The 25,861-nt window shown below is 36.1% G+C and overlaps 1 protein-coding gene across 2 annotated transcripts in view; it reads left to right on the top strand.

Moving 5' to 3' along the window:
- The window catches only part of TNKS2 (tankyrase 2), a 66,976-nt gene that overhangs the window by 16,616 nt on the left and 24,499 nt on the right, over positions 1 to 25,861 (top strand). For both annotated transcript variants that reach the window (XR_013449677.1, XM_036092763.2), the window contains exons 3-15: positions 827 to 922; positions 4,044 to 4,080; positions 4,244 to 4,319; positions 4,691 to 4,785; positions 7,471 to 7,537; positions 11,022 to 11,208; positions 12,263 to 12,384; positions 14,959 to 15,050; positions 15,142 to 15,220; positions 18,077 to 18,248; positions 21,014 to 21,093; positions 23,770 to 23,915; positions 24,783 to 24,948. Coding sequence is in view for 1 of the 2 variants with exons in the window: in XM_036092763.2 (XP_035948656.2) it covers positions 827 to 922; positions 4,044 to 4,080; positions 4,244 to 4,319; positions 4,691 to 4,785; positions 7,471 to 7,537; positions 11,022 to 11,208; positions 12,263 to 12,384; positions 14,959 to 15,050; positions 15,142 to 15,220; positions 18,077 to 18,248; positions 21,014 to 21,093; positions 23,770 to 23,915; positions 24,783 to 24,948 (1,415 nt within the window). In the remaining variant the exon portion in view is untranslated. The remainder of the gene's footprint in view (positions 1 to 826; positions 923 to 4,043; positions 4,081 to 4,243; positions 4,320 to 4,690; positions 4,786 to 7,470; positions 7,538 to 11,021; positions 11,209 to 12,262; positions 12,385 to 14,958; positions 15,051 to 15,141; positions 15,221 to 18,076; positions 18,249 to 21,013; positions 21,094 to 23,769; positions 23,916 to 24,782; positions 24,949 to 25,861) is intronic.

Here is a 25,861-nt window from a genome sequence, read left to right as displayed (position 1 = left end):
AATGACGGTACTTTGGGTATATTGGGCTAAGTAAAACGTGTTTAGAATAACTTAACCTGTTACTTTTTATTTTTTTTAATGTGGCTACTAGAAAATTTTAAATTACATATATGGCTCACATTTTATTTCTATCGGCCAGCACTATTACAGGTAGTAGTAGAGTGGAATGAATATAACCCTGTCAAAGAACAGGAGGTAGGCTCCCTTTTCTGCATGTTATTTGCCTGTCTTTCCCCAGCACCTTATTTATAGAGTGTGCTAGAATATCCTTATATAACAAATAACAATACAGAATATAGCACAAGTCTTTTTTTATGTGCTCTAGGATGTAATGTAATGGTTTTGATTTGGGGTTTGTTAACCCTACAGAGAGTATTTTTTTCTTTTTTAAAGAATTTACCTGTGTGATTTTATTTTTCTTTTTTAATTCTATAGATCCCTATTCCTGGGCTATCCGTAGCTTTAGAAATTCCATTTTTGTTATGATAGGACAGTCTAACATAGACAGTCGTTCATTTGGAATGAGAGAACAAGCTTTCAAGCAAACTAGCCTTTTATTTCCTTATATACTTTTATCTCCTTAGTCACAAAGCAAAGGAAACCTGACATTGAGCTTAGGGGACATTTATTTAACGTGTCTTGTACCTTAAATAATGCAATATTTTATACAATCTTATCTTTAAAATATAACATTTAGCATGCTATCAGGATATGAAAGGTCTTTAAATAACTCAAAGACTTCTGGACCAGAATTTTTGAGAAGATGATTTACTAAAATCAGATTGTCATGATTACCATTTTGAAAGGTAGTGTTGCTCTGTTGCAGTGCTCTTACAGCATGGAGCTGAGCCAACCATCCGGAATACAGATGGAAGGACAGCATTAGATTTAGCAGACCCGTCTGCCAAAGCAGTGCTGACCGGTAAGTCTATGTACTCATTGGGTATTCTAGGAAGAATATAAAGAATTGAGCTTGCTAGGTAGACGGTCTGCTTCCTGTAGTTAATGACTTCAACTAGATTTTCAAAATACTATCAATTCAGTTGTTACTCTTTTCTACATCTGGACAATTGGCATTTGATTCTTGTCTAAGAAAAGTAAAACTTCTCTTTTTTTCTTTTTAAATTGGTGTTTAGATTTGTGCTTCCTGCCTTATTTCGGTCAGGGGTAATGGATTATTGTGTGTTACTACCATGTCTTCAGGATGTTCTTTAAATGTCCCTGACTTTTCCAAGCAAAAATAAACAATTGGGACTACATCAGAATAAAAAGCTTTTGCACAGAGAAGGAAACAGTCAACAAACTAAAAGGCACCCTACAGAATGGGAGAAGATATTTGTAAATGACATCTCTAATAAAGGATTAGTATCCAAAATATATAAAGAACTTAGAAAAATCAACACCCAAAAAACAAATAATCTAATTAAAAAATGGGCCGAAGACATGCACAGATATTTCTCCCAAAAGACATATAGATGGCCAACAGACACATGAAAAGATGCTCAACATTGGGGCACCTGGATGGCTCAGTCATTTAGCCTCCAACTCTTGATTTCGGCTCAGGTCATGATCTCAGGGTCATGAGATCGAGCCCTGCATCAGACTCCATGCCCAGCATGGATTCTCTCTCTGCCTTTCCCTCTGCTCCTCCCCACCCCACTCCTGTGCGCACGTGCGTTCTCTCTCTCTCTCAAAAAAAAAAAGATGCTCAACATCACTTATCATGAGGGAAATGCAAATCAAAACTACAATGAGCTATCCCCTTACACCTGACAGAATAGCTAAAATCAACACGAGAAACAACAGGTGTTGGTGGGGATGTAGAGAAAAAGGAACCCTTGTGCACTGTTGGTGGGAATGCAAACTGGTGCAGCCACTATGGAAAACAGTATGGAGGTTCCTTAAAAAGTTAAAAATAGAACTACCCGACGATCCAGGAATTGCACTACTGGGTATTTACCCAAAGGATACAAAAACACTCATTCAAAGGGATACATGCACCCTGATGTTTATGAAAGCAGCATTATTTACAATAGCCGAGATACGGAAGCAGCCCAAATATCCATCCATAGATAAATGGGTAAAAAAGATGTGGTATATATACACAATGGAATATTACTCAGCCATAAAACGATGAATTCTTGCCATTTGCAACAACATGGATAGAGCTAGAGAGTATATGCTAAGTGAAATAAGTCAGTTAGAGAAAGACAAATGCCATATGATTTCACTCTTGTGAGGAATTTAAGAAACAAAAAAAAACAAGCAAAGAGGGAAAAAAGAGAAACCAAGAAATAGACTCTTAACTATAGAGAACAAAACTGATGGTTAACAGGGAGGTGGGTGGGAAGATGGGTGAAATAGGTGATGAGGATTAAGGAGTGTACTTGTGATGAGCACCTGGTGATTAAAAAAAAAGGAAAGTAGCTTAAAATATTTGAAATCTCAGAAATTAATGTGACCAGTGAGTAGGTTTATGAAACATCTCCTTTTGAAATCAGAGAATTGATATTTCCAAGCTGGAACTGCCTAAAAATGCTACTTTTCTAAGCATTGCAGTTCTGATAAAAATTTTTTGTAATGTATATGGTTTTATGATAAGGTTTTATATAGACTGTCAGTTTTAAAAAGTAAAATATTTTAAAATCTAAAAAAAAATAATAAATGTCCCTGAGTTTTCCAGATAACATGTTTTACCCCTTTATATACTATTTTTTTAATGTGTTTTAATCTTCTTCTTCTTTTTTTTTTTTAATGAAAACCTTTCAAAAAGCTCTAACCGTTATCTTTTCTAAACAGTGGATTCTGGTCATACCAGTTTCAGTACCTTGAAGCATGTCAGTTAATGTTCTCTCGTAACATATTCATGTCTTTGGAACCTATTAACATGTATAAGGCTTAGTCTCAGGTTCATTTTAGACTGTCAAGCTTTTTTGAATGGTAGTATCCCCTTCACATGTTTCTTCCTCATCAGAGTGTTTCCTCTTAAAAAGCTCTCTGCCATATTGTTTTCTGGATTCTTATCTGTGTGATCACCATTAGAATCATGTCTGATCTAATAGTCAAGAGCCTGAGGGGTTCTGCTGTGAGCTCTTGTGCTTGGACTTTGTGATATTTCTTCTGGTATTACCAGGAAAATTTAGACCAGTCCCCAAAGAGGTTCTAGAAAAGTGAGCTGTTATTGAAACTATCACTTCTGTGTTCATTTCCCCCTTCACTATACCATTTTATTCCCTGCTTTTCTCTTTTTAAAAAATCTTGGGGCTCAAAGAATCCTCTTGCATTAGCAATCTGTATATATTTGTATTGTGGACAGCAATTTGGATTTTATTTCAGCAAATCAATAAACACTGTCCATTACATTAAATTATGTTAATTTAAGTTGTATTCATTTTAAAGTTTTGTTTGTATGCATTTGTAAATATGGAAGCTAAGCTATGGGCATAAAGAGTTTACATTTAATCCTGTTCTTATGTGTATATATTTAAAGTAGCACTATAATATAATTTTGGTGTTGGAAAATCTGCATTCATAAAAATATTAAGGATTATGTCCAGTTGGTAATGCCATAAGATTATCTTTTGTTATCTCTATAATGTTGGCATATTGGATTTTGTTTTGTGTTACTTTTGAATGAAGTTGTGGGTGCATTTTGTCCGTTGCACAAATAACATTGGTTTTAGGAAATTTGAGGAGTAAAAAGAAAAGGAAAAGCTCACAGTAACCTACCACCTAAGACAAACTTTGTTGAAATTTTGGTGTATTTTCTTCTTGGCTTTCCTTTTTTGGTGCATATTGTTTTCAAATAGCTTCATTATGTAATATTGGATTTTTTTTTTTACTTTCATAACAAATGTATTCCATGTTCTTCATATAAATATTTTTTAAACTGCACAATATTGTGTTAATTAATCATTTTGTATTTGTTGGAAATTTATTTCCAAATTTATCTACTTTGAATGTAGTTCATGAGGATCTTTATGCATTAAGTTGTTATTACTTTTGTGATTAATCTTTTTTAATTTTTTCCCCCTAATTCACAGGTGAATATAAGAAAGATGAACTTTTGGAAAGTGCCAGGTGTGTACTGGTGTTATAAATATGTATCGTGGATAACTTCATCATTAATTTTTTTAAATAATAAGCAAACTTTAAAAGAGAATGAATTTTTGTTTGCTCACATACATGTCTGCAGACGGGATCTGATGAATACAAATTGCTAATACGTTTTTTTGTGTGCTAGGAGTGGCAATGAAGAAAAAATGATGGCTCTGCTGACACCCTTAAATGTCAACTGCCACGCAAGTGATGGCAGAAAGGTAGTTCCTTTGACAGCTAAGCTGTTGTTCTTCCTCCTGGTAACATGAAAATGCATTTATCTTACTAAAAATTAAAACATTTGATGAGAATACTGATACTTTCTTTTAAGCAGTAATTTGGATTAATTCTTAAACTTAGTAAAACTTTACTGATAAACATTTAGTTGTTTGCTTCCTACTTACAATAATGAACTTACAAACTTATACTATGCCTTTGGTAAATATGTTGGATTTTGTAAAACCAAAATGAGAACTATGAAGATGGTAAGTTTTTTTCTGGAATTCTGGTATTATATTTGGTTTTTTACCTTTTCACACATTTTTTTTAGCTATTATTGTAATTTCATTCATTTCTCTGATTAATATTTCAGTCAACTCCATTGCATTTGGCAGCAGGATACAACAGAGTAAAAATTGTACAGCTGTTACTACAACATGGAGCTGATGTCCATGCTAAAGATAAAGGGTAAGTAAGCATTGGGAAAAAATGAGGATTTCTTAAATGTTACTGTCTTTATTATAATCTCTGTAACCATATAAAAATCTTCTTGCTAAATAGTGTAAACATTATTGAGCTTTTACAATATGCAGATTGCTCTGAGGACACAGGAATTATAAAACCTTAAAGCCACCACTTTAGAGGGCTTACACTACACTTTAGGAAGCATGACTAGATACCTCACAATATAAGTTCTCTACTAAGTGTGAGGTGATAATAGAGATAGTACTGTAGGAGTTCCCAGGAGGGAACTCTCAGTGATGGCTGTACTGGATAGAAAATCCTTCAGGAGGAGGTGATACTCAACCTGGACTCAGCTCAAGAAAGCAGAGAGTTTAGGGAACATCATTGTGCAAGAGAATTTGTGTGAGAGGATGTGCTAAAGCAGATATTACAGCATATTTAAGAAACAATGACTAGACCAGTGTGGCTGAAGCAGATGATTTACATAGGGGAGAAATGAAGGCTAGGGTTGGAGAAGTAGGTAAGAACCAGGTTTTAGAGGCCTTGATATTCCAGTCTAAGGAATTCACACTGTGAGCCACAGTAGCTGTTGAAAGATCTTAAGCAAGGGGAAAGATTTCTTCTAAAAGAGGAGTTTTAGGGGACACATTCTGGCAGCAATGTGTAAGGTAGTTTGGAGAGAAGGACCAGAGGTCAGAGAGCAGTGAGAGTAATCAAGGGTTCAAGCATAATGAGGATCTATAATAATGTTGCAGAGGAATGGAAATAAAGACACAGGTGCAAGAGATACTATAGTGTAAGAATGGGTAAGATTTGTTGACTCTCTGGATGTGAGGAGAGAGGAATAAAAAGATAACTACATTTCAAATTCTGAAGCTGAGTGACTGATACCCAGTGATACACATACTAAAATCCAGGAGGAAAAATTATTTTGGAAGAATTATTTTGGAACCAGAACTCAGGAAACTCAAGTAGAAGTAGCCAGTAGATAGTTAGGGAATGAAATTGGTGCTCAGGTTAGAAATCATACAATAAAAAATGGTGAGGGTTGCCTGGGTGGCTCAGTCGGTGAGCATCTGACTCTTGATTTCCACTGAGGTCATGATCTTCGGGTTGTGAGATTGAGCCCCGCATTGGGCTCCACACTCAGTGGGGAGCATGCTTGAGTGCTCTCTCTCTCTCTCTCTAAAATAAATAAATCTGGGACGCGTAGGTAGCTCAGGCGGTTAAGCGTCTGCCTTCGGCTCACGTCATGATCCCGGGGTCCTGGGACTCAATCCAATACCAGAAATCCAGAAACCACATTGGGTTCCTTGCCCAGCAGGGAGCCTGCTTCTCCCTCTGCCTGTTGTTCCCCCCTGCTTGTGCTCACTCTCTTTCTCTTTCTCTCTCATAAATAAGTAAAATATTAAAAGAATAAAAAATAAAATCTTAAAAAAAAAGTGGTGAGGAAAGCCGTAAACCTTTAAAGAAAGGACAGGTAGAATTAATGACTACACTGTCAGTGGCCATTACTCACCAGAGGCCATCATAGCAGTGTCTGTGGTAATTAGTGATTCCCCAAGTAAGAGCAGCTTAAAGATACAAGTCAGGATTTTAAGGTTCCACTGTACCTTCCTAGATAGAAAGTTCTTTCTCCATGGCCATCATGAAGGAATTGGGTTTAGTTTATTAATTTACCCTATAGAATCTGAAAAAAAGTTTCAAGGAAGAGCCAGTGTTCAAGCTCTGAGTTTGGAAAGGATTGTAGGAGTAAGCCAGGAGGGAGGAAATCTGTTCTACACCAAGGGGACAGTATGCCCAGAGGCATAGAGGGAACTACATGTGGTTGAGCATACCATCACTAAAGGGTAAGGCTCCAGAGTGTTAGACCATTGCATGCCAGGCTAAGCAGTTGGAACCAGTTTTCAAAAACAAGGAAGAACCAATGAGACATTAAAACAAGGAGTAACTACATCAGGGGTGCCTGGGTGGCTCAGTCGGTTAAGTGTCCGACTCCTGATTTTGGCTCACAGTCATGGGATCAAGCCCCACATGGTGCTCCACACTGGGTGTGGAACCTGCTTGAGATTCTTTCTCTGCCCCTCCCCCCACCCACTGTCTCTGTCTCCCCCCTTAAAAAAAAAAAAAGGAGTAGCTACATCAGATTTACTTTTAGAAAAATCTGGCTACAATTTGAAAAAGAAATTGAAATAGGGGCTGTTTGAGTAGTACAGGAAGAAATATTAAAGGCGTGGTGGTAGCCTTGGAGAAAAAAAAGATGGATGTGAAAGAGACTTGGAAGTTAGAATTACTGGAACTTAGTGTTCAGATGGATGTTAAATTTTGTGCATTTCTATTAAAGATCACAAAAGCCATTTGCTATTTAAATCTAAGTGTGGCGGGCATTTGGGTGGCTCAGTTGGTTAAGCGACTGCCTTCGGCTCAGGGAATGAGCCTGGAGTCCTAGGATCGAGTCCCGCGTCGGGCTCCCTGCTCAGCAGGGAGTCTGCTTCTCCCTCTGACCCTTCCCCCTCTCATGCTCTCTCTATCTCATTCTCTCTCTCAAATAAATAAATAAAATCTTAAAAAAATAAATAAATAAATAAATAAATAAATAAATAAATCTAAGTGTGAATTTAATTTAAATTAAATGAACTAACTGTAATAACACAAGCTTCTTTTCATCCCCCCGCCCTCATATTGTAGTGATCTGGTGCCCTTACACAATGCCTGTTCTTATGGTCATTATGAAGTAACTGAGCTTCTGGTCAAGGTTAGTTCTCTTCTGTTTTTCTTAGAATTATATAAAATCACTTGAAATACATCATATACCTGTTTACTTTGTGTTTTTAGTGCTTGGTGGATATAGAAGGAATACATATAATCATTCTAAGATGTAGATGATTGATAGGTCAACATTTGACTGCTTTGAGATTTTTGAAATACCTTAAGATTTTAAATATAAAATAGCACTGTCATCTTGTGAATAGCACCTTAAATGATTCTATAATTTGTGGCTAACGGTGAAGTTTCAAAATCCTTGAAAATACCAGAAAGCAATTTTTAGTGATTCATATATTATGAAAACCACCGGTTACATTTGCAAGATCTTCCCAGTTATACTTTGGGTTGCAGCAGGCTCATTTGGTAAGCTGCACTTCTTCCAATATGCTGGGCGGCTCTTGTTTAACAAGCAGCTTCCCAGGACCAAAAACAAATTTATTTTGCTCCCTGTTGGATGAAAATAGAAGATACATATTCTCCTTCAGAGTAGGCAGGAGGATGTTACCCACATCTATTTCCTTTTGTCCCCCAGTCTCTGCACATATATTTGACCACATTTTTTAGGCTTCTCTTACTCTGCACCATTCTGCCCCTTTTAATGCTTTCCCTCATTCTAGCAGCAGCCGTCATGGCAAAGATATGTTCCCAATGCCTCCATGCTTTCTTTTCGGCATGTGCTACAATGGGATATTTTCCCACAGAAACAACTTCAACGATTAGATACTCTCTGAGTAGCCCCTAAGCCTTTTTAAATGTATAAGGCGGTGGCTGCAACATTATACATTTGTAGCAGTAATGCTTTTCTTATTGTAAAACTGAATCTTGAATTCAGCAGAACATTTGGAATATTATTATGGATAAAAGTGAAACATGAGAGACTGCATTGGGACCTACAGACAACTGAACTGTGTTTTCCTAAGACCTGATGTTCAATAAATAAGAGTGGCAGGCTGACTAGAGGTCATATGTATAGAGGAGGTTAGCTGAGGTGAGGTTGCAGTTACCAGAGCACTCAAGCTCAGGAGTGTCTGGATTTGGCAAGTAGATAGAGACAGGGAATACAGGCAGAAGGTGTAGGCAACACTGAGTCAGTTGGCAACTCTTGCTAAACAGTTGGCTAGCAGAAGCTGGCATTTAACTGCAAACATTCAGTTAACTGCTTTTCATGACCTGGGCACTGTAGAAATTGTGATGTGATTGCTTAAGAAGCTAACATGATTTTATGCCAGGAGTAGAAGTAATAGTGTCAAAAGCAAATGTAGCAATAGATGGAATGTACTTTTTCTCAGACCACATTGAGACTCTGTTGTTATTCTAGGCACTCAATAATTTCTTTAATGGAGCTTTTAAACTAAAGTATATTTAGCCAAGGGCCGTGAGGGTGAAAGGAAATCTAGAAACCATCTGATAAGAAAGATGAGTGAAGGAGCTGAAGGTGTTTAAACTCAAAAACGTAAGAGTTGCTCTTAAATATTGCCAAGAATATGGATCTCTTTTGCTCCAAAGAAAATCAGTAGATCAAAGTTTAAAATACATATTTAACTTAATGTAGAAAAGAACTTCTAGTGAGACAAGTTATCTAGTAATTATGAAAAGTCATATTAGTTGAGAATTAGTTTCCCATCATTGAAAGTACTAAAGGAGTGAGTAGCTCATTTGCCATCTGAAGGAATGCTATGGAAGGGATTGTGAGAGATGAGAGATTGAACTAGAATGACTTCTGTGGTCTCTCCAACTCCATACTTGGAAATGGCTGAAATTAAAAAGACTAACAATACCAAGTATTAATAAGGATGGGGGAACACTAGAACTCAAATATTGCTGATGGCAGTGCAGAAATAATACAGCCACTTTAGAAGACTATTTGTCAGTTTCTAATAAAAGTAAACCTGTATCTACTATATCATCCATCCAGCAATTCCGTTCCTAGGGACATAGCACGTGTCCATAAAGAGACTTACAGATGAATGTTCATAACACCTTATTCAAAATAGTCAAAAACTAGAAATAGTCCAAATGCCCATCAGCAGGATGATGGATAAGTAAATTATGGTCTGTCAGTACAATGGAATGCTACTCAGCAATGAAAACTATTGATAACGACATGAATGAATCTCAGAAACATTGTATGTGAAGGAAGGTAGACACAAAAGTACATACTGTGTTATTCTGTTTTTATGAAGTTCAAGAACATATAAATCTAATATATGGTGCTAACAGAATGGGGGCATGAATTATCTATAAAAGGAGCATGAGGGAACATTCTGGTGTAATGAAAGTGTCCTGTATCTTGAATTGGGTGATGGTATCATGGATATATACACACACACACATTTGTCACAATTCCTCAAACTATTCACTTAAGAACTATGTTCTACTGTGTGTAAATTATACCTCAAAAAAGGGGAAAACTTAGAGAAGATGCAAGTTAAATCTAAAGCTTCATTCTTTTTTTTTATGTTAATCACCATACCTTACATCATTAGTTTTTGATGTAGTGTTCCATGATTCATTGTTTGCATATAACACCCCGTGCTCCATGCAATACATGCCCTCTTTAATCCCCATCACCAGGCTAACCCATCCCCCCACCCCCTCCCCTCTAGAACCCTCAGTTTGTTTCTCAGAGTCCATAGTCTCTCATGGTTTGTCTCCCCCTCCGATTTCCCCCCCTTCATTTTTCCCTTCCTGCTATCTTCTTCTTTTTTTTTTTTTTTTTAAACATATAATGTATTATTTGTTTCAGAGGTACAGGTCTGTGATTCAACAGTCTTACACAATTCACAGCACTCACCATAGCACATACCCTCCCCAATGTCTGTCACCAGCCACCCCATCCCTCCCACCCCCCACCACTCCAGCAACCCTCAGTTTGTTTCCTGACATTAAGAATTCCTCATATCAGTGAGATCATATGATACATGTCTTTCTCTGATTGACTTATTTCGCTCAGCGTAATACCCTCCAGTTCCATCCACGTTGTTGCAAATGGCAAGATTTCATTCCTTTTGATGGCTGCATAATATTCCATTGTGTGTGTGTGTGTATGTGTATATATACACCCACATCTTCTTTATCCATTCATCTGTCGATGGACATCTTGGCTCTTTCCATAGTTTGGCTATTGTGGACATTGCTGCTATAAACATCGGGATGCACGTACCCCTTCGGATCCCTACATTTGTATCTTTGTGGTAAATACCCAGTGGTGAAATTTAAAGCTTCATTCTTAACTGTTTTTAACAATAAAAGAGTTAAGTAAGGGTCCTTGTGCATACACCTAGCAACCGACTACTTGGTTTTCCATGGGGAAAAAATGTATTTCTGAAATAATAGGTTTAAAAAATGAATTTTGAGGGTATAACCTGTTTAAGCTTGCATGATGTTAAATTACACAGTACTAATAATTCTGAATTCTCTTAAAAAATTGAACACTAAATATATGCTTTACCCTCCCCCCCCCAATCCCTCAGCATGGTGCCTGTGTAAATGCAATGGACTTGTGGCAATTCACTCCTCTTCATGAGGCAGCTTCAAAGAACAGGGTTGAAGTATGTTCTCTTCTCCTAAGTTATGGTGCAGATCCAACACTGCTGAATTGTCATAATAAAAGTGCTATAGACTTGGCTCCCACACCACAGTTAAAAGAAAGATTATCATGTGAGTATAATATGATGAATGTTCAACTAGGATATTAAGATGCCAACAAACTAAAAATTTGTTCTTTCTCATTTGTTTTTAGAAATTTTTAAATAATGGAAAATTTTCCTTACCATGGGTATCTATTGTTCATACTAGCGTATTTAGTCATCTGGAGGTTTCTACTCATTCTACTCTTAAGATGCTATGAAAAGAAAATATATTTGTATTTGTTTTTTCAAGTCAAGTTAAATGAGATGGTAATGCTTTTGAAAAGAATGAATTTGGGTTTTGTTCCTATCTTTGGTGTGAGTTTCTTATTAATCTGCCATGTCATTTGTAGGATCACTGTCTTGTAAACATGGTCCCCAGATCCTAACCATCTAATATTCTTTGGTACCTGGCAGTTGTGTGGTTTTCTGTCTGTAACTGAAGTAAATGTAGTGAGAAACAGCCACCTAGTTCAGATATAGTATTGCTATACATAAATAGGAAACTTGTATTAAATTTGTATTATTCTGGAACAATAAAGGATAATGGGTGGTTTCATAAACCTGATGAATAAAAGAGGAATCTTGAGAAAATACTCTTTGATTTGTTCATCAGTAGGTGGCTCTTGGAAATACTCAATTTTCTGGTCACCAGTTCTCTGATGTTTGAGCAAAAAAATCATCTGCTACCGCCATGATGTTAGTGTACGAACCATGATCACTCTTTGTTTTATTTCTTTACTGAGAAAAGTTCTCTGCTTTGGAAAATTCTTAGAACTCTCAGGTCTGGTAATATATTGCAGTACTCCAGATTCCTACAGACCAAAATAGACCCTGAGTTGGCCATGGGCTAAATCCGTGTATACATTTAGGGATGAATTATGTCATAACTGAGGGAAACTGGTATAGCACTGTCTCTGTTTTGGGGGGTTATATTTGGAGAATATCTTTACAGCTTCTGTCTGACTATTTTGGTAGATAATTTTGAAAATAATTTCAAGAAAAATACTAAGTATCTTTTACTAGGTAAGTCCCATCAATTTGATAATTCTCATGCAGATTTACATGTTTTTCTCTTCATCTAGATGAGTTTAAAGGCCACTCACTGCTGCAGGCTGCCCGGGAAGCTGATGTAACACGAATTAAAAAACATCTCTCTCTGGAAATGGTGAATTTTAAGCATCCTCAAACACATGAAACAGCATTGGTAATGTTTCAGATTAAAGTTTTTAAGATGCAATAACCAAAAACATGTTGAACTGATCATAACGTCCTACTTCTTTTGATGATACAGAGTAACATAACGTCCTACTTCTAGTAAAAGAATTGTTTTTAAAAATCTGTGTTTTTTAAAAATTAATGCCTGAACATATATAAAGAAAAAATGTCAAACAGTACAGAAAAATAGACAGCCTCACCCCAAAAGGCAATACTATTATTCATTTGAGTATCCTTCCAGAAAAAAACTTTATTCATATACTGGCGTATGTGTGTAGCTTTTTTATTATTGTAATAGTACATATCGTTTCCTTTTTTATTATAAAAATTATAAGTGCTTGTGATTGAGAATTTTAAACCCACTGAAAGTAATGAAAAAGAAAATAATTCTGTCATCCATAGGAAAACCACTTGGTTTTCCTTCCAGTATTATAATTTTTTTCAAAATTAGATCTGAAGTCTGTATATATCCCCTCTATACTATGTAAGTAAAGTGTCTGTGTGAAGAGGCTACTTCCCTGGTAGAGGTAATAACACTTCTGTGGAGCTGTAACAGAGTAGATGAAAATCGGACAACCTATGGAAAAGCAGTCAGAAGAGAATGAGAGCTAGTAGGGATAAAGTCGTGGAAGATAGGAAGGCAATGGTGTAATCAGAGACTACCTTAGAAATACCAATTTTTTTGGAAGATTTTTATTTATTTATGAGAGAGAGAGAGGGCACGTGAGCATGGGGAGGGGCAGAGGGGAGGAAGAGGCAGGCTCCCCACTGAGCAGGGAGCCCAATGCAGGGCTCGATCCAGGGCTCAATCCCAGGACCTCGAGATTGTGACCTGAGCCAAAGGCAACACTTAACCAGTTGACACCCACACGCCCCAAATAACAATTTAGAAGGAAGAAAATCAGTCCTGCTCTATGAATTGCAGAATGTGGTTTGGGTGAAGGAAGAGGACCCTAAATAGACCAATGTGTTGCAGGGCAAATTTAACTCATACTCTTACCTAATATTTTGTAGGTAATTAATTTTCTTGGTTATTGATTAATTTTCTTCCTTATACCATGATGTACACTATGTGAAGGTTATGTAGAAACCTATCTATAAAACATATTAAGCCTTTTTGCTAACTTAAGTTGTAAAAAAAATCCAAGTAAAAAAATAACAAAGCTGCAGATTAATAAGAAATGCTAGTGCAAATTTAAAATCATAACATTATCAAGATTGTGCAGAGAAATTTAGAAAAACTGACAGGAAAATTTTCTGGCCTGAAAAGCTAATACTACCTATTATCTCCCCCTAAATATTCTGCTATTAAGCAACTTATTTTTGTTGTTAACCTTAAAACATAGTAGGAGTTAAGTATTGATGGACAGTTGTGGTGCAGGGGCAGTGTCTTCCAGGTTTCCAGACATTATAGGCACTGGCTCAGGATAGGACAGAGGAGTAGATGTGCTATTTTGAAATGGACATGATCAAGAATACTTGGAAATAAACCATTTCCATTCTGTGTGCTGTCCTGATAGATGTCCTGGGATGATTACTTATAACATACCAAAGTAACTATGTTTACCAGTTAGAAATGGTTTTATTGAGGGCAAAGGAATGATTTTGGTAACAGCAACCACAACAAAGAATGAATCTGAAGCAAAGTCATGAAGATCAGATAAGCTTTATAATTAACAACAGGTTAAAATAAGAGAATAAATTTCATATGTACTGTATATTTAGATGTATAGAACAACTTAGCAGTTATCCAGAACTTTTATTCCATGAATTCTCAAGCTTCAATTTAACTTCATATTTTTACATTGATCTAGTCATTCATGCATCCAGACATTTATTGAACGCCTGTTGTAAATGAATATCATCCTCAGAATTGGGGATGCAAAGATTTGGGACATGACCATGAGATACATTCTAGGTTTATAACTAGCAAATCCCTACCACCCGTCTCCTTTCCTCTTTGCTATATCATAGATATAGATGCTACAGACTCCAGTTTAGTGTATCATCTGCTCCCATTGATTTTGACAAACAGGTAGTCCAAGCTCCTTATTCTGTTTGAGCAACTAATTGAGAAAGATGTAAATACTAATCTTGTCAGCTGTTTGATCTGTGCTGTTACCAGGCAGCATCCAGAGCTGATGAGTGTCTTTTATTACTTGATGTAAAGAAACTCCAACCTTTGGAGTGTTTCATTAATTAACTTTTAAAAATAACATAGACACCGTGCTATGTGGGAATAGCTTTAAAAGGAGTGTTGGTGACATTAATTTAAATTTCCATCACATCAGTAGTGGCTTTTTCAAAGACAAAGGGCAACTATAAAACTTGATCAGAATATTTAGTAACATATCTGATAAATAGGATTTGCAGCCCCGGCCAGAATTTGGTAATTGTTGTACATTCTATCCAATAGAAAGCCTTTGAGTAGCAAAGTCAGGTCAAAAATAAAACAAAGAAGTTAAATAACTTCTTAGTTGTTCTTGATTGGAAACACAAATGTTCTTAAGTAAAAATTCGTTCTGTATAGTCCTTGATTAATGCTGCAATTTAAATTATCTAGCATTGTGCTGCCGCATCTCCGTACCCCAAAAGAAAGCAAATATGTGAACTGTTGCTAAGAAAAGGAGCAAACATCAATGAAAAAACGAAAGAGTAAGTCTACTTTTAGTAATTAAAAATTACTGACACTTTTTTTTTTTTTTTTGAAAATACATTGATTCTCGGCTGACTTTTTCTTTTTAAGATTCTTGACTCCTCTCCACGTGGCATCTGAGAAAGCTCATAATGACGTTGTCGAAGTAGTGGTGAAACATGAAGCAAAGGTATACTTCCTTTTTGGTAATCTTTGGTAATCCACTGAGTTATTTTCTGTTTAGCAGATGAAACTCCTGGCTTCCTAAACTGTTTACTCTCTCATAAGTATTACTTTTTTCCTCTTAATCTATACTTAAAAATAGTCTAGCAGATACTTTCCTTTATCTGATTTTTTCCTAGAAAGCCTAAGGATTTACTCAAAAATACATGCTTCCTATATATCCTTCCTTCTCCATTCCTTTTACCCACACCCCACTGGTCTAGTTATCCTTAAGGTCTTTTTTTTTTTTTTCCTTAAAGATTTTATTTATTTATTTGACAGAGAGAGACACAGCGAGAGAGGGAACACAAGCAGGGGGAGTGGGAGAGGGAGAAGCAGGCTTCCCGCAGAGCAGGGAGCCTGATGCGGGGCTCGATCCCAGGACCCTGGGATCATGACCTGAGCTGAAGGCAGATGCTTAACGACTGAGCCACCCAGGTGCCCCTTTTAAGGTCTTTTTCTAATAGAATACTCTTCAGAACATCCTCAGCTAGAGACACACTGATTATGACCAATCGTCTCCAGTCTTCTCTCACTCGTATCTTCTGTTCCTTGGCTACCATGATAACTCTTGTTGTTTACACTAGCCACAGTCTTTCTTACTCTGTTATTTCTGTGACTAAACCAAAGGACTTGGAACAGAAAGAAATAAATTATTTAAATAATTTGACTGAAAACAGTTCCCCTTTTTGTGAAGTCAGTGTTCTTTAATTGGCATTTGTATACAAAGCATTTTATTCTTGGAATAATTATGTTTTCATCAGGCTAGAAATCATCATTTCTTACCCAGGAACTTTAAAAAACACTACTCAGTAAAAGATACACTTGGCATCCCAGATTGGGAGAGATGACAGTCACCTAATTCAACAGTTTTCACAGTTTTTAGCCACGGATCCTTGCCTTTTCCAAACAAAATCTTTAGTAGAAATTCATTATGTAACAAAGAATGGTGCCACTCTGAATGAAGGGAAAAGAAAGGAGTAGAGACCCTTAGCCCTTGGGTGACCCCAAGGCTCTTCCCTAAATGTGCTTTGCAAAATAGTTTTCTGATCTGTCCTTTCTTGGGTTCCCACTCAAGGAACCACTTAGAATTCTTCCTACAACTTCTTGTTTGTGTTTCCTTTCAGTGTCCTAATTTCTCTTTGATTTGGGGGAATTCTTGATAATGTATAATCTCAATCTTTCCTATTGTAAATTATTGAATAAAATAAAGTTTATTCTGCTTGACTGCTTGGCATATCTCGTCTGTCTGTTCTATAACTTCTCATTGATTGCTTTTTTCATACATGTGGTACATTACTAGAATATCTGGATACATACTAAATGTGAGTTGTGAAACTCAATGAAACAGTCCTGACTAGTGGGACCAACCATCCAGGAACTGAGGGATTTCCAGAAACACGGGACTGTCAGTACTAAAACCAGGGAAGTCCCAGGCAAACCAGAACAAGTTCGTCACCCTGATCTTAACACAAAGTGGTACCCAACTAAAGTTTTCAAGTGGATGTATTTCACATTTCAGTGAGTTTTGGTATGTGAATAAGTAGATTAATTGTCCTGAGCAGATTAATTGTCCTGAGCATTTTAAATCAGTTTTCAAGTTCCATAAGCATGGAGACTAGCAATTTATAATCCAGTTTTTTTGGTTTCATTGAGAAAGTCTTACTATATTCCTGTTCAAATATTCTCCAATTCCATGGATATGAATCGGACTATGTGTCAGATCATACTAGTGGCCACAGGGTTGATTACTGAGGAACTTAATTTCTCACTTGTGTTTTAAAAAATTATTTACCTGGTGGGGAAGGGTGCGGGTACAGATGAGATGGGGGAGTTAATGTTTTACTATATTGTCTTATTACATATCCATCCGTTTCTCCCTTTATCCATAAATGTATATATACATATTAAACATTTCAAAGTAATTTGCAAATTGCTATGTACTTCTCCCTAAATATTTCCATGTATTCATCATCTAGAGGTCAGTATTTATTTACAGGTTTTTTGGGGGTGCAAAACTTACATGCAGTGAAATGCACAAATCTTCCATGAACATTTGCTGAATTTTGACTAATGTATACACCTGTGTTACCAAAACTCATCAAGGTACAGGACGTTATTTCATGGCTGAGGCAGGGCCCCATCCAAGGCAATCTCCACCCCTAGATGCAACAACCATTTCATTTATTTCCTAGGTAGATTAGATTTGCCTGTTCTAGGCCTTCATGTCTATGGAACTGTACAATTCATACTCTTCTCCAAGGCTTTCTCCTCTGTATATTTTGGAGATTCATCCATGTACTGATCCTTTGTTCCTTTTATTGCTTAAAAGTATTCTGTTGTGTGAATAGACCATAATGTATTTATCTATACAGATTATATTTGTAAAAAAGGTAGAAGATTAAGCCAGTAGGAATAAATATTTTAATGCTAAGTTAGTCTCTGGCTTTGTTACTGTTGTCTATCTTGGAGTTAGTCTCCACATTTCTGGACCTCAGAGATCCATAAAAACATATGGATTAAACTTCGTTAGGCAATGTCTACCTCTAAGTGCAGTAAATATACTAATACTTTTTAATGGCAAACACAACTGTTACTCAACATTTCCTGCTTTTAACCCAAAAAAGTCTTTTCTGATATCAGCCTTCATGAACTGGTGAATTTATGCTCTAAATTTGAGCAAAAACATTTGTTTTGGCCCTGGATAATAGGCTTCATGAGAGAATAATTGGGATTTTTAAATTAGTAACAAGCGTTAAACACATGATTGGATGGTTTTAAATTTTGAGTTACACCTAATTTTAGCACTTTCTGCATTGTTAAGGTTAATGCTCTGGATAATCTTGGTCAGACTTCTCTGCATAGAGCTGCACACTGTGGTCATCTGCAAACCTGCCGCCTGCTCCTGAGCTATGGGTGTGATCCGAACATCATATCCCTTCAGGGCTTTACTGCCTTACAGATGGGAAATGAAAACGTGCAGCAACTTCTTCAAGGTATTAAATGCTTTCATGAAATCAACTTTTTTTTTTTTTTTAAAGATTTTATTTATTTGACAGAGACACAGCGAGAGAGGGAACACAAGCAGGGGGAGTGGGAGAGGGAGAAGCAGGCCCCCCGCGGAGCAGGGAGCCCGATGCGGGGCTCGATCCCAGGACCCTAGGGTCATGACCTGAGCCGAAGGCAGACGCTTAACGACTGAGCCACCCAGGCGCCCTCATGAAATCAACTTTTTAAAATTAACCTTTAAATTTTTTCACATAGGGGCGCCTGGCTGGCTCATTCAGAAGAGCACGCAACTCTTGATTTCGGGGTCGTGAGTTTGAGCCCCACTTTGGATGTAGAGATTACTTAAATAAATAAAACTTAAAAGTAAAAATAAAGTTTTTCACATACTATGTAGAAGTTGGTAATGAAAAGAAAATGTAGAATATTTGACTGTTAATTCATTATACTCAAGTGTTCCAAATGTCATTAAGTCTTACTATGATTTTGTTCCAGAAGCATTATCTGCTCAAATTCTCTAATAGCTGGCTCTTAAGTTTTTATCTAGAAAGTATTTAAGATGTAATAGTTGCTATTTTTTTTAAAGACAGGAAAACATAAAAAAGTAGGTGTCTCTCAGTTGAGCATCCATAATGATAAATAATACTCTAAAAAAAAAAATAAAAAAAAAAAAAAATAATACTCTAAAGACTGGCCCTGCCTCTTCACTGTTTTTTTAGGTCTTTTATATATAAGGCATATAGAATTTTTGTACAAGGTAACCAACTATTTGACTTATTAAAACATATTTAACTATTGAATACTTGTATATTCATTATATTTTTAAATATTTAGATCAAATATCTATACATTTTACATAGGTTATACATTTCACCCTAGAAATCTGGTCCAATAAATTTTAAAGTGACTTTGACGTCTGAAAGCTCAGATGAGAAGAAATACAGCAGATCAAGCCTCTTGTATCTTTAACATTTTCGATGATCTTTATGCCTGTGATCTAGAAACCACCTTTTGAGAAAAACACTGAATAGATGAAGGCCGGTTGACAAAACAACCTGGAAACTGCCAAAACTGAACTATGAGACTCTTTCAGAATTCCCTTTAGTTCCTCATATAACACACATTTGTTTCAGTGTCAGTTTAGGGGTTATAACACCAGTCGATTCAGTTGCCTCGTGATGGACATTTACAGTCTTACTAGTTTTGTGCTAAGTGCGATTTCTTACCTTTCCAGCTAGTTTCTTTTTTCTTTTTTTTTTTTTTTAAGATTTTATTTATTTAACAGAGCACAAGCAAGGGGAGCAGCAGAGGAAGAGGGAAAAGCAGGCTCCCCGCTGAGCAGGGAGCCTGATGCAGGACTTGATCCCAGGACCCTGGGATCATGACCTGAGCTGAAGGCAGACGCTTAACCAACTGAACTACCCAGGTGCCCCTCCAGCTAGTTTCTAGTAAATTGTCAAGGTAGAGTTTCCAGGTCAAAGGATAACATGTAATTGTTAAATCATCTTCTAGAACAGTTATTAAGTACCATATTATATTCCTACTAACAGCATATGACAGGACTTGTTTGTTAGCACTGGGTATTATGATTCTTAATCTTTTCGTTTGGTGGACATGTGTGTATGAACTTAAGAAGTAATAGATGCTTTTTTTTAATAGAAATATTGTATAGTATAGAAATATTGTCAGTGTAGTTCCCCCATTTCCTCTTTGCCCACTAATGGATAAAAAAGAAAAACCCAGGATCTCTCATTTTAATTTGCATTTTTAAGATATATGTTGCAATATTTTTTCCATTTTTTATTTGCCTTATAACTTTGTTTAATGTTATGTTATTGCCTGACATATTTTTCCAAATCATCATTGGTTCTGCCTTTAGTGTACTACTCTAAGATGCTTTTCTACTCCAAGTATAAAAATACTCACTTATATTTTCTTTTAATATTTTTAAGGTTTAATTTTTTTATCTTAAGGTCTTTAATCCATTGGAGTTTATTTTGTTATAAGATACAAAGGTACATGTTTTCTTCCTTTCCTGTGAGATTTTAAATGAGCTATAAAACAGAATTTCAGATCTGAAAATGACTTTAGTTACCTTCTAGTCCATCTCTTCTCTTTAGAACTGAAAAAATCTGAGGCCCCTTGCCCCAGTTTAGATAGCTACTTAAGGGCAGAACCATGGTTAGGTCTCTGGCCATTGGTCTCCTAACTTAAAGTTTTTCTACCATCCAGTGGCCTTGGTTATAGAACATGCCATCTTTCATCTGTTTTATATTCCATTACATTGTTTAAATCACATTTATTATTCATATTTACACACGTTTTGCTTATTTATATGTATATACATGAAATGTTTCCCCAAAAAAACTTTTTTTGTCTCACAAAAAAAATTTTTTTTTTTTAAGATTTTATTTATTTGACAGAGACACAGCGAGAGAGGGAACACAAGCAGGGGGAGTGGGAGAGGGAGAAGCAGGCTTCCCGCGGAGCAGGGAGCCCAATGTGGGGCTCGATCCCAGGACCCTGGGATCATGACCTGAGTCGAAGGCAGATGCTTAACGACTGAGCCACACAGGCGCCCCTTGTCTCACAAAAATTCTTAACGATGTCTTCCTGGTTTTCCTCTGCTACCATGGAGATTTATTATATAATCTGCCAAACTGTAAAAGAACTTTACTTTGAGATAAGCTGCCTCTCTTAAAGCTTGGTCCTGCCTTTTCCATGGGAGTTAATCACTCTTTCCTTCTCTTTTCAGAGGGTATCCCGTTAGGTAATTCAGAGGCAGACAGACAATTGCTGGAAGCTGCAAAGGCTGGTGATGTAGAAACTGTAAAAGTAAGATATGATCTTATGTTTTTGTTAACTTTGGGTTTTTATTTTCCGTATTTAATGAATCTGTACTGTTGTAATGAAGAGCCTAGTTATTTATATGTGCCTTGTTTTAAAAGATAAATAATGATAATCTAGTTCTCTGAAAGTAAGAATCATTGTTCAATGAAAGAAACTTTTTAGTTTCACATGCATCTCAGTAAATACCTCACAATCACAAATTTAAATAAAGTGCATGTTTATGGAAATAAATTTCATTTAAAGAGCCTATTCATTTGTCCCTTTAAAAGAAAAAGATATCCAATTATTGTCCATTGTTCACATACGACACAACAGGAAAGGGACAAAGAAACAGTGTGTCACTGTGTCGATGTGTTTCTTCTGGTTTCATTTCTTTGCCCTCTCTACCACTGTGTTGCCCCTGTCTCCTAATAATCTTCAGTTCATAGAGCCAGCTTCACTCTTACACGGCCCATCTCCTGTGGTTGTCCTCTGTAGAATAACCCTTCCTCAGGCTTTCCTTTATTTTTTATCATAGAGTCATATATAATGTCTTAATAAAACATATTTGTTACCTACAGAAGTTGTATATCCCAGTAAATAACTCAGAAGCCTAACATTCTGAAAGAGCAAGACTACGTTTCCATTCAACTAATATGGATTAAAATTAACTCAACATGTTTTATGAATGAAATAATTCTTCAGTAATGCGATGGAGTTTGGGGGTTTTTTCCACTTTATTCTAATGTTATTTTAATTCCCAAAGCTAGCAGGGAGATAAAAGCTTTGTTATATTCGCCCATCCCTCCCCCCATTGCCCCTAGACTTTTTCAGAAATAGTGCTGGTCCCATTTGAGGGAACAATGACATATAATAAGTTTTATGAAAATCTAAATTTATTGATTTGTGACAGAAGTAGCTACATGAAGCAATTTCACTATATTTCTATTTGATGTCCTCAATCCTGAACAGATCCACCACACAAAGTCAATTTTAGATTTTCTGAGAATGAAATATGTTGGGCCCATCTGAACTTGAGCTCTGAGGAAACTTAATTCACTGTCCTTTTAAGTAAAGAGATTTTGGGAAGTTGATTTAAAAGTCCATGGTATCTTTTCCTACTGCTTTATCTGTGTAGATAGTACAATCATCTCCAAGTAACTTAAGATTTTATTTTTTAAATAATTTCATTTTTCAAAGAAAAAACACCATTATAATGGAATCTTACTATTTGACATGTTTTATATTTACATTCTCATTCCCTTAAGTGTGGGGTTAATAAGATATTAGGAGGATTTGGTTTCTGTTACTAAATACTGCTGACTTGTGGAAAAACAAGTCACTTGAGTTAAAAGTAGTGAGCTGATTTTTTTTTTTCTGGAAAATTGATTTAAAAATTAAAGGCAGGGGCGCCTGGGTGGCTCAGTCGTTAAGCGTCCGCCTTCAGCTCAGCTGCGCAACGGGCTCCCTGCTCTGCGGGAAGCCTGCTTCTCCCTCTCCCACTCCCCCTGCTTGTGTTCCCTCTCTCGCTGTCTCTCTCTCTGTCAAATAAATAAATAAAATATTTTTTAAAGAAAAAAAAAGAAAAGAAAACTTGTTTCAGAGTACACAAAACTAAACTGAGAAGTAGGGAGTAAAATGGCTGGTAAAAACTACCCAACGTAGCAGCTCTTGACACATGTATTAAAAATACTCATTCCTAGAGCCCAACTTCAAAGCCATGAAATACTGTTTCAAATGGGACCCTGAATCTATATCTTAACAGCCTCTTCTTTGGGAAGCATAAAAAAGCTTTATCAGTCCGGTAATTAAACCCCTTGAGGTGAAACCCACAGATAGCTACCTCCATTGAGTTATTAGGCTTAGGTTATCCCTAAGGGATAGGGTAGAATAGTAAAAAGTAAGACTTTTTACTAATATTGATAGTCTTTAAACTTTTCTTGAGCACCACGATTTATTATTTATGTTGCTTTTCTTCCCCAAACATTTGTACTTTTCATACAAGCATGAATAAAAGTGTTATTCTTAAAGCTTTTCTCAGCCAGGCTTCCTCATCGAAACCAAAGAACACAAAAAAGTACTTGAGTATTTTCTTAATTTTCCCAAGGATCATAAGTGTGGTTCCTTGACTATAAGCATCACCTAGGAACTTGTTAAGTTCTCAAAAAAAAAAAAAAAAAAGAAAAAGAAATGCAAGTTCTTAGGCCCCACCCCAGACACACTAAATTAGAAAATCTGGAGGCAGGACCCAGTGCACATGAAAATTTAAGAACTGCTGGTGTAGAGCAGAACTTTTTAAACTTTAACGTGCTTACAGATCATCTAGGGATCTTGTTAAAATGCAGATTCTGACTCCGTAGATGAGGGCAGAGATTCTGCATTCTTAACAAACCCCAGGATCCAGCGTACCTCTACTTATATTTGTCACAAAATGGAAGTTAGGATTGCTGATAATTGGTACTTTAGATTACATTTATGTTACTATTTGTAGTAGTGGTGATGATAAAATTTACCCACCAGCTTTAGCAAAAGATGATACAGGCGTAGATAAGAGGACCACAGGGATTCCCAATAAATGACAAGGTGAAATAAGAATAAGTAGTTTGAGAATACTGATTTAATGAGATAAGAAATTAAATCAAAATATGTAGTGTTATGTGTATACTGTGTTTCATCCTGCAGAAACTGTGTACTGTTCAGAGTGTCAACTGCAGAGACATTGAAGGGCGTCAGTCGACGCCACTCCATTTTGCAGCTGGCTATAATAGGGTGTCTGTGGTGGAGTATCTGCTGCAGCACGGAGCTGACGTGCATGCTAAAGATAAAGGGCAAGTACCAACAATTGCCATGGCCTCTTTTCCTTTATCTGACCTTTTTAGGAAAATCTGGAAAAACATTTTTTTTAATAATTTTATGATAATTGCTAGCTCTTTTGTTTTCAGGGAAGTCTGTTACCTAATACTGGCTTAAATGTAGCTTCTTAATTTCAGTTAAGATTTTATGATGATTAGCATATATATATGTAAAGACTTATTTGCATAATGCCTTATAATCTTATAATGACTAAGGAGATTAATGTGATTGATTTTTAATATAGTAAATTTTTCAGTTTGCATTGAGGATATTTGAATTCTTCCAGTTTATCTTAAAATTATTTTTTTTTTTAAAATACACAATTCTTGGGGTGCCTGGGTGGCTTAGTCGGTTAAGGGTCTGACTCTTGGTTTCAGCTCAGGTCATGATCTTGGGGTCAGGGAATCAAGCCCCACTTGGAGTCTGCTTGAGATTTTCTCTCTCCCTCCATGCCCCCCCATGTGTGCGCTCTCTAAATAAATAAATAAAATCTTTAAAATACACATACACACCTCAATTCTAGATCGAGTCTATAGGTGTTTGTTACGTTCTCTACAATTTAAAATATTTTTAGGGCAACCCTCTCACATCCCCTCCCTCTTCCGGAGCTTTGTACTAACACTTTACTATTGCTCCCACCAAAAAGAAAAAAATATATATTTTTAAAATTTCCTTCCCACACCCTCCAAAAATAATTCCATTTCTGCTTTCAATAAATTTAGGTTCTATAAAATATAAGCAGTGTGATCCCTTATGCAGTTCAAGAAATTTATCAACTATATGCAATTATCTAAATTAAACATATCTTTGTGTTGCATTGCTTATGTAGTCTTTCATTTCAGAGGCCTTGTACCTTTGCACAATGCATGTTCATATGGACATTATGAAGTTGCAGAACTTCTTGTTAAGCATGGAGCAGTAGTTAATGTAGCTGATTTATGGAAATTTACACCTTTACATGAAGCTGCAGCAAAAGGAAAATACGAAATTTGCAAACTCCTGCTCCAGGTATATTTAAGTACTTACTGTGGACCTAGTTTATTACATAGATGTTTATATTTCTAATAACTTTCAATATAAACTTAAACTGGTAAAGGGGTATGAAGCAAAGCTATCTAATTCTCTACCTAGATTTCAGAATAAATGTCATGAACACTGTATTTTAATCTACGAGGATGTTTACCACACACAGATTTATTACTGTATAAAGTCAGCTATCATCAAGTAACAGTTCTCTGATTATTATCCTAATTTTTCCTATATAGTACTTTAACTCAAAATATTTGATGGATTATGTAATTTATAAGCCAGGTTTATTTGGCACTAATAAAATTGATAGTACTGGTTTAATACAGGTACCCATGTAGATATTTTACAGTAAAAGCAAAAGTTAGGGCACTTGGCTGGCTTGGTAAGTAGCTCATGTAACTCTCGATCTTGGGGTTGTGAGTTCAAGCCGCATTTTGTGCGTAGCGCTTACTTAATAAATACATTAAATTAAAAAAAAGAAATACGTTAAATTTATACTTTATTTCAGGGTTTGTGGAAACGAAAAATAACATACATGAAAATAAGTTATTTATGAAATTCTGCCTTATTTTGAATGTAGTTTAAAATTTTTACTAAATTACGTTACAGGGGCTCCTGGCGAGCTCAGTCAGTAGAGCATGCGACTCTTGATCTCAGGGTCATGACTGAGTTCAAGCCCCACGCTGGGAATGGAGCCTACTTGAAGAAACAGTAATAATAAGTTGAATTGTAAAAGCCCAGTAATATTTAACTGTCTCTGTATTCTTTTTATTATAATTTTCTGTGTACTAAATTAAATATAACAAACGTTAACCTTTAAGGTAGAGTCTATCAGTATAAAATAGTTTTTTTTGCTATAGTTCCACTGACTATTTTCTCATAGATAGACTAA

Source organism: Halichoerus grypus, chromosome 7 (genome assembly GCF_964656455.1).
Source record: "Halichoerus grypus chromosome 7, mHalGry1.hap1.1, whole genome shotgun sequence".
Classification (NCBI taxonomy): Eukaryota; Metazoa; Chordata; class Mammalia; order Carnivora; family Phocidae; genus Halichoerus; species Halichoerus grypus.
This window is presented reverse-complemented; position numbering and strand designations above follow the sequence as displayed.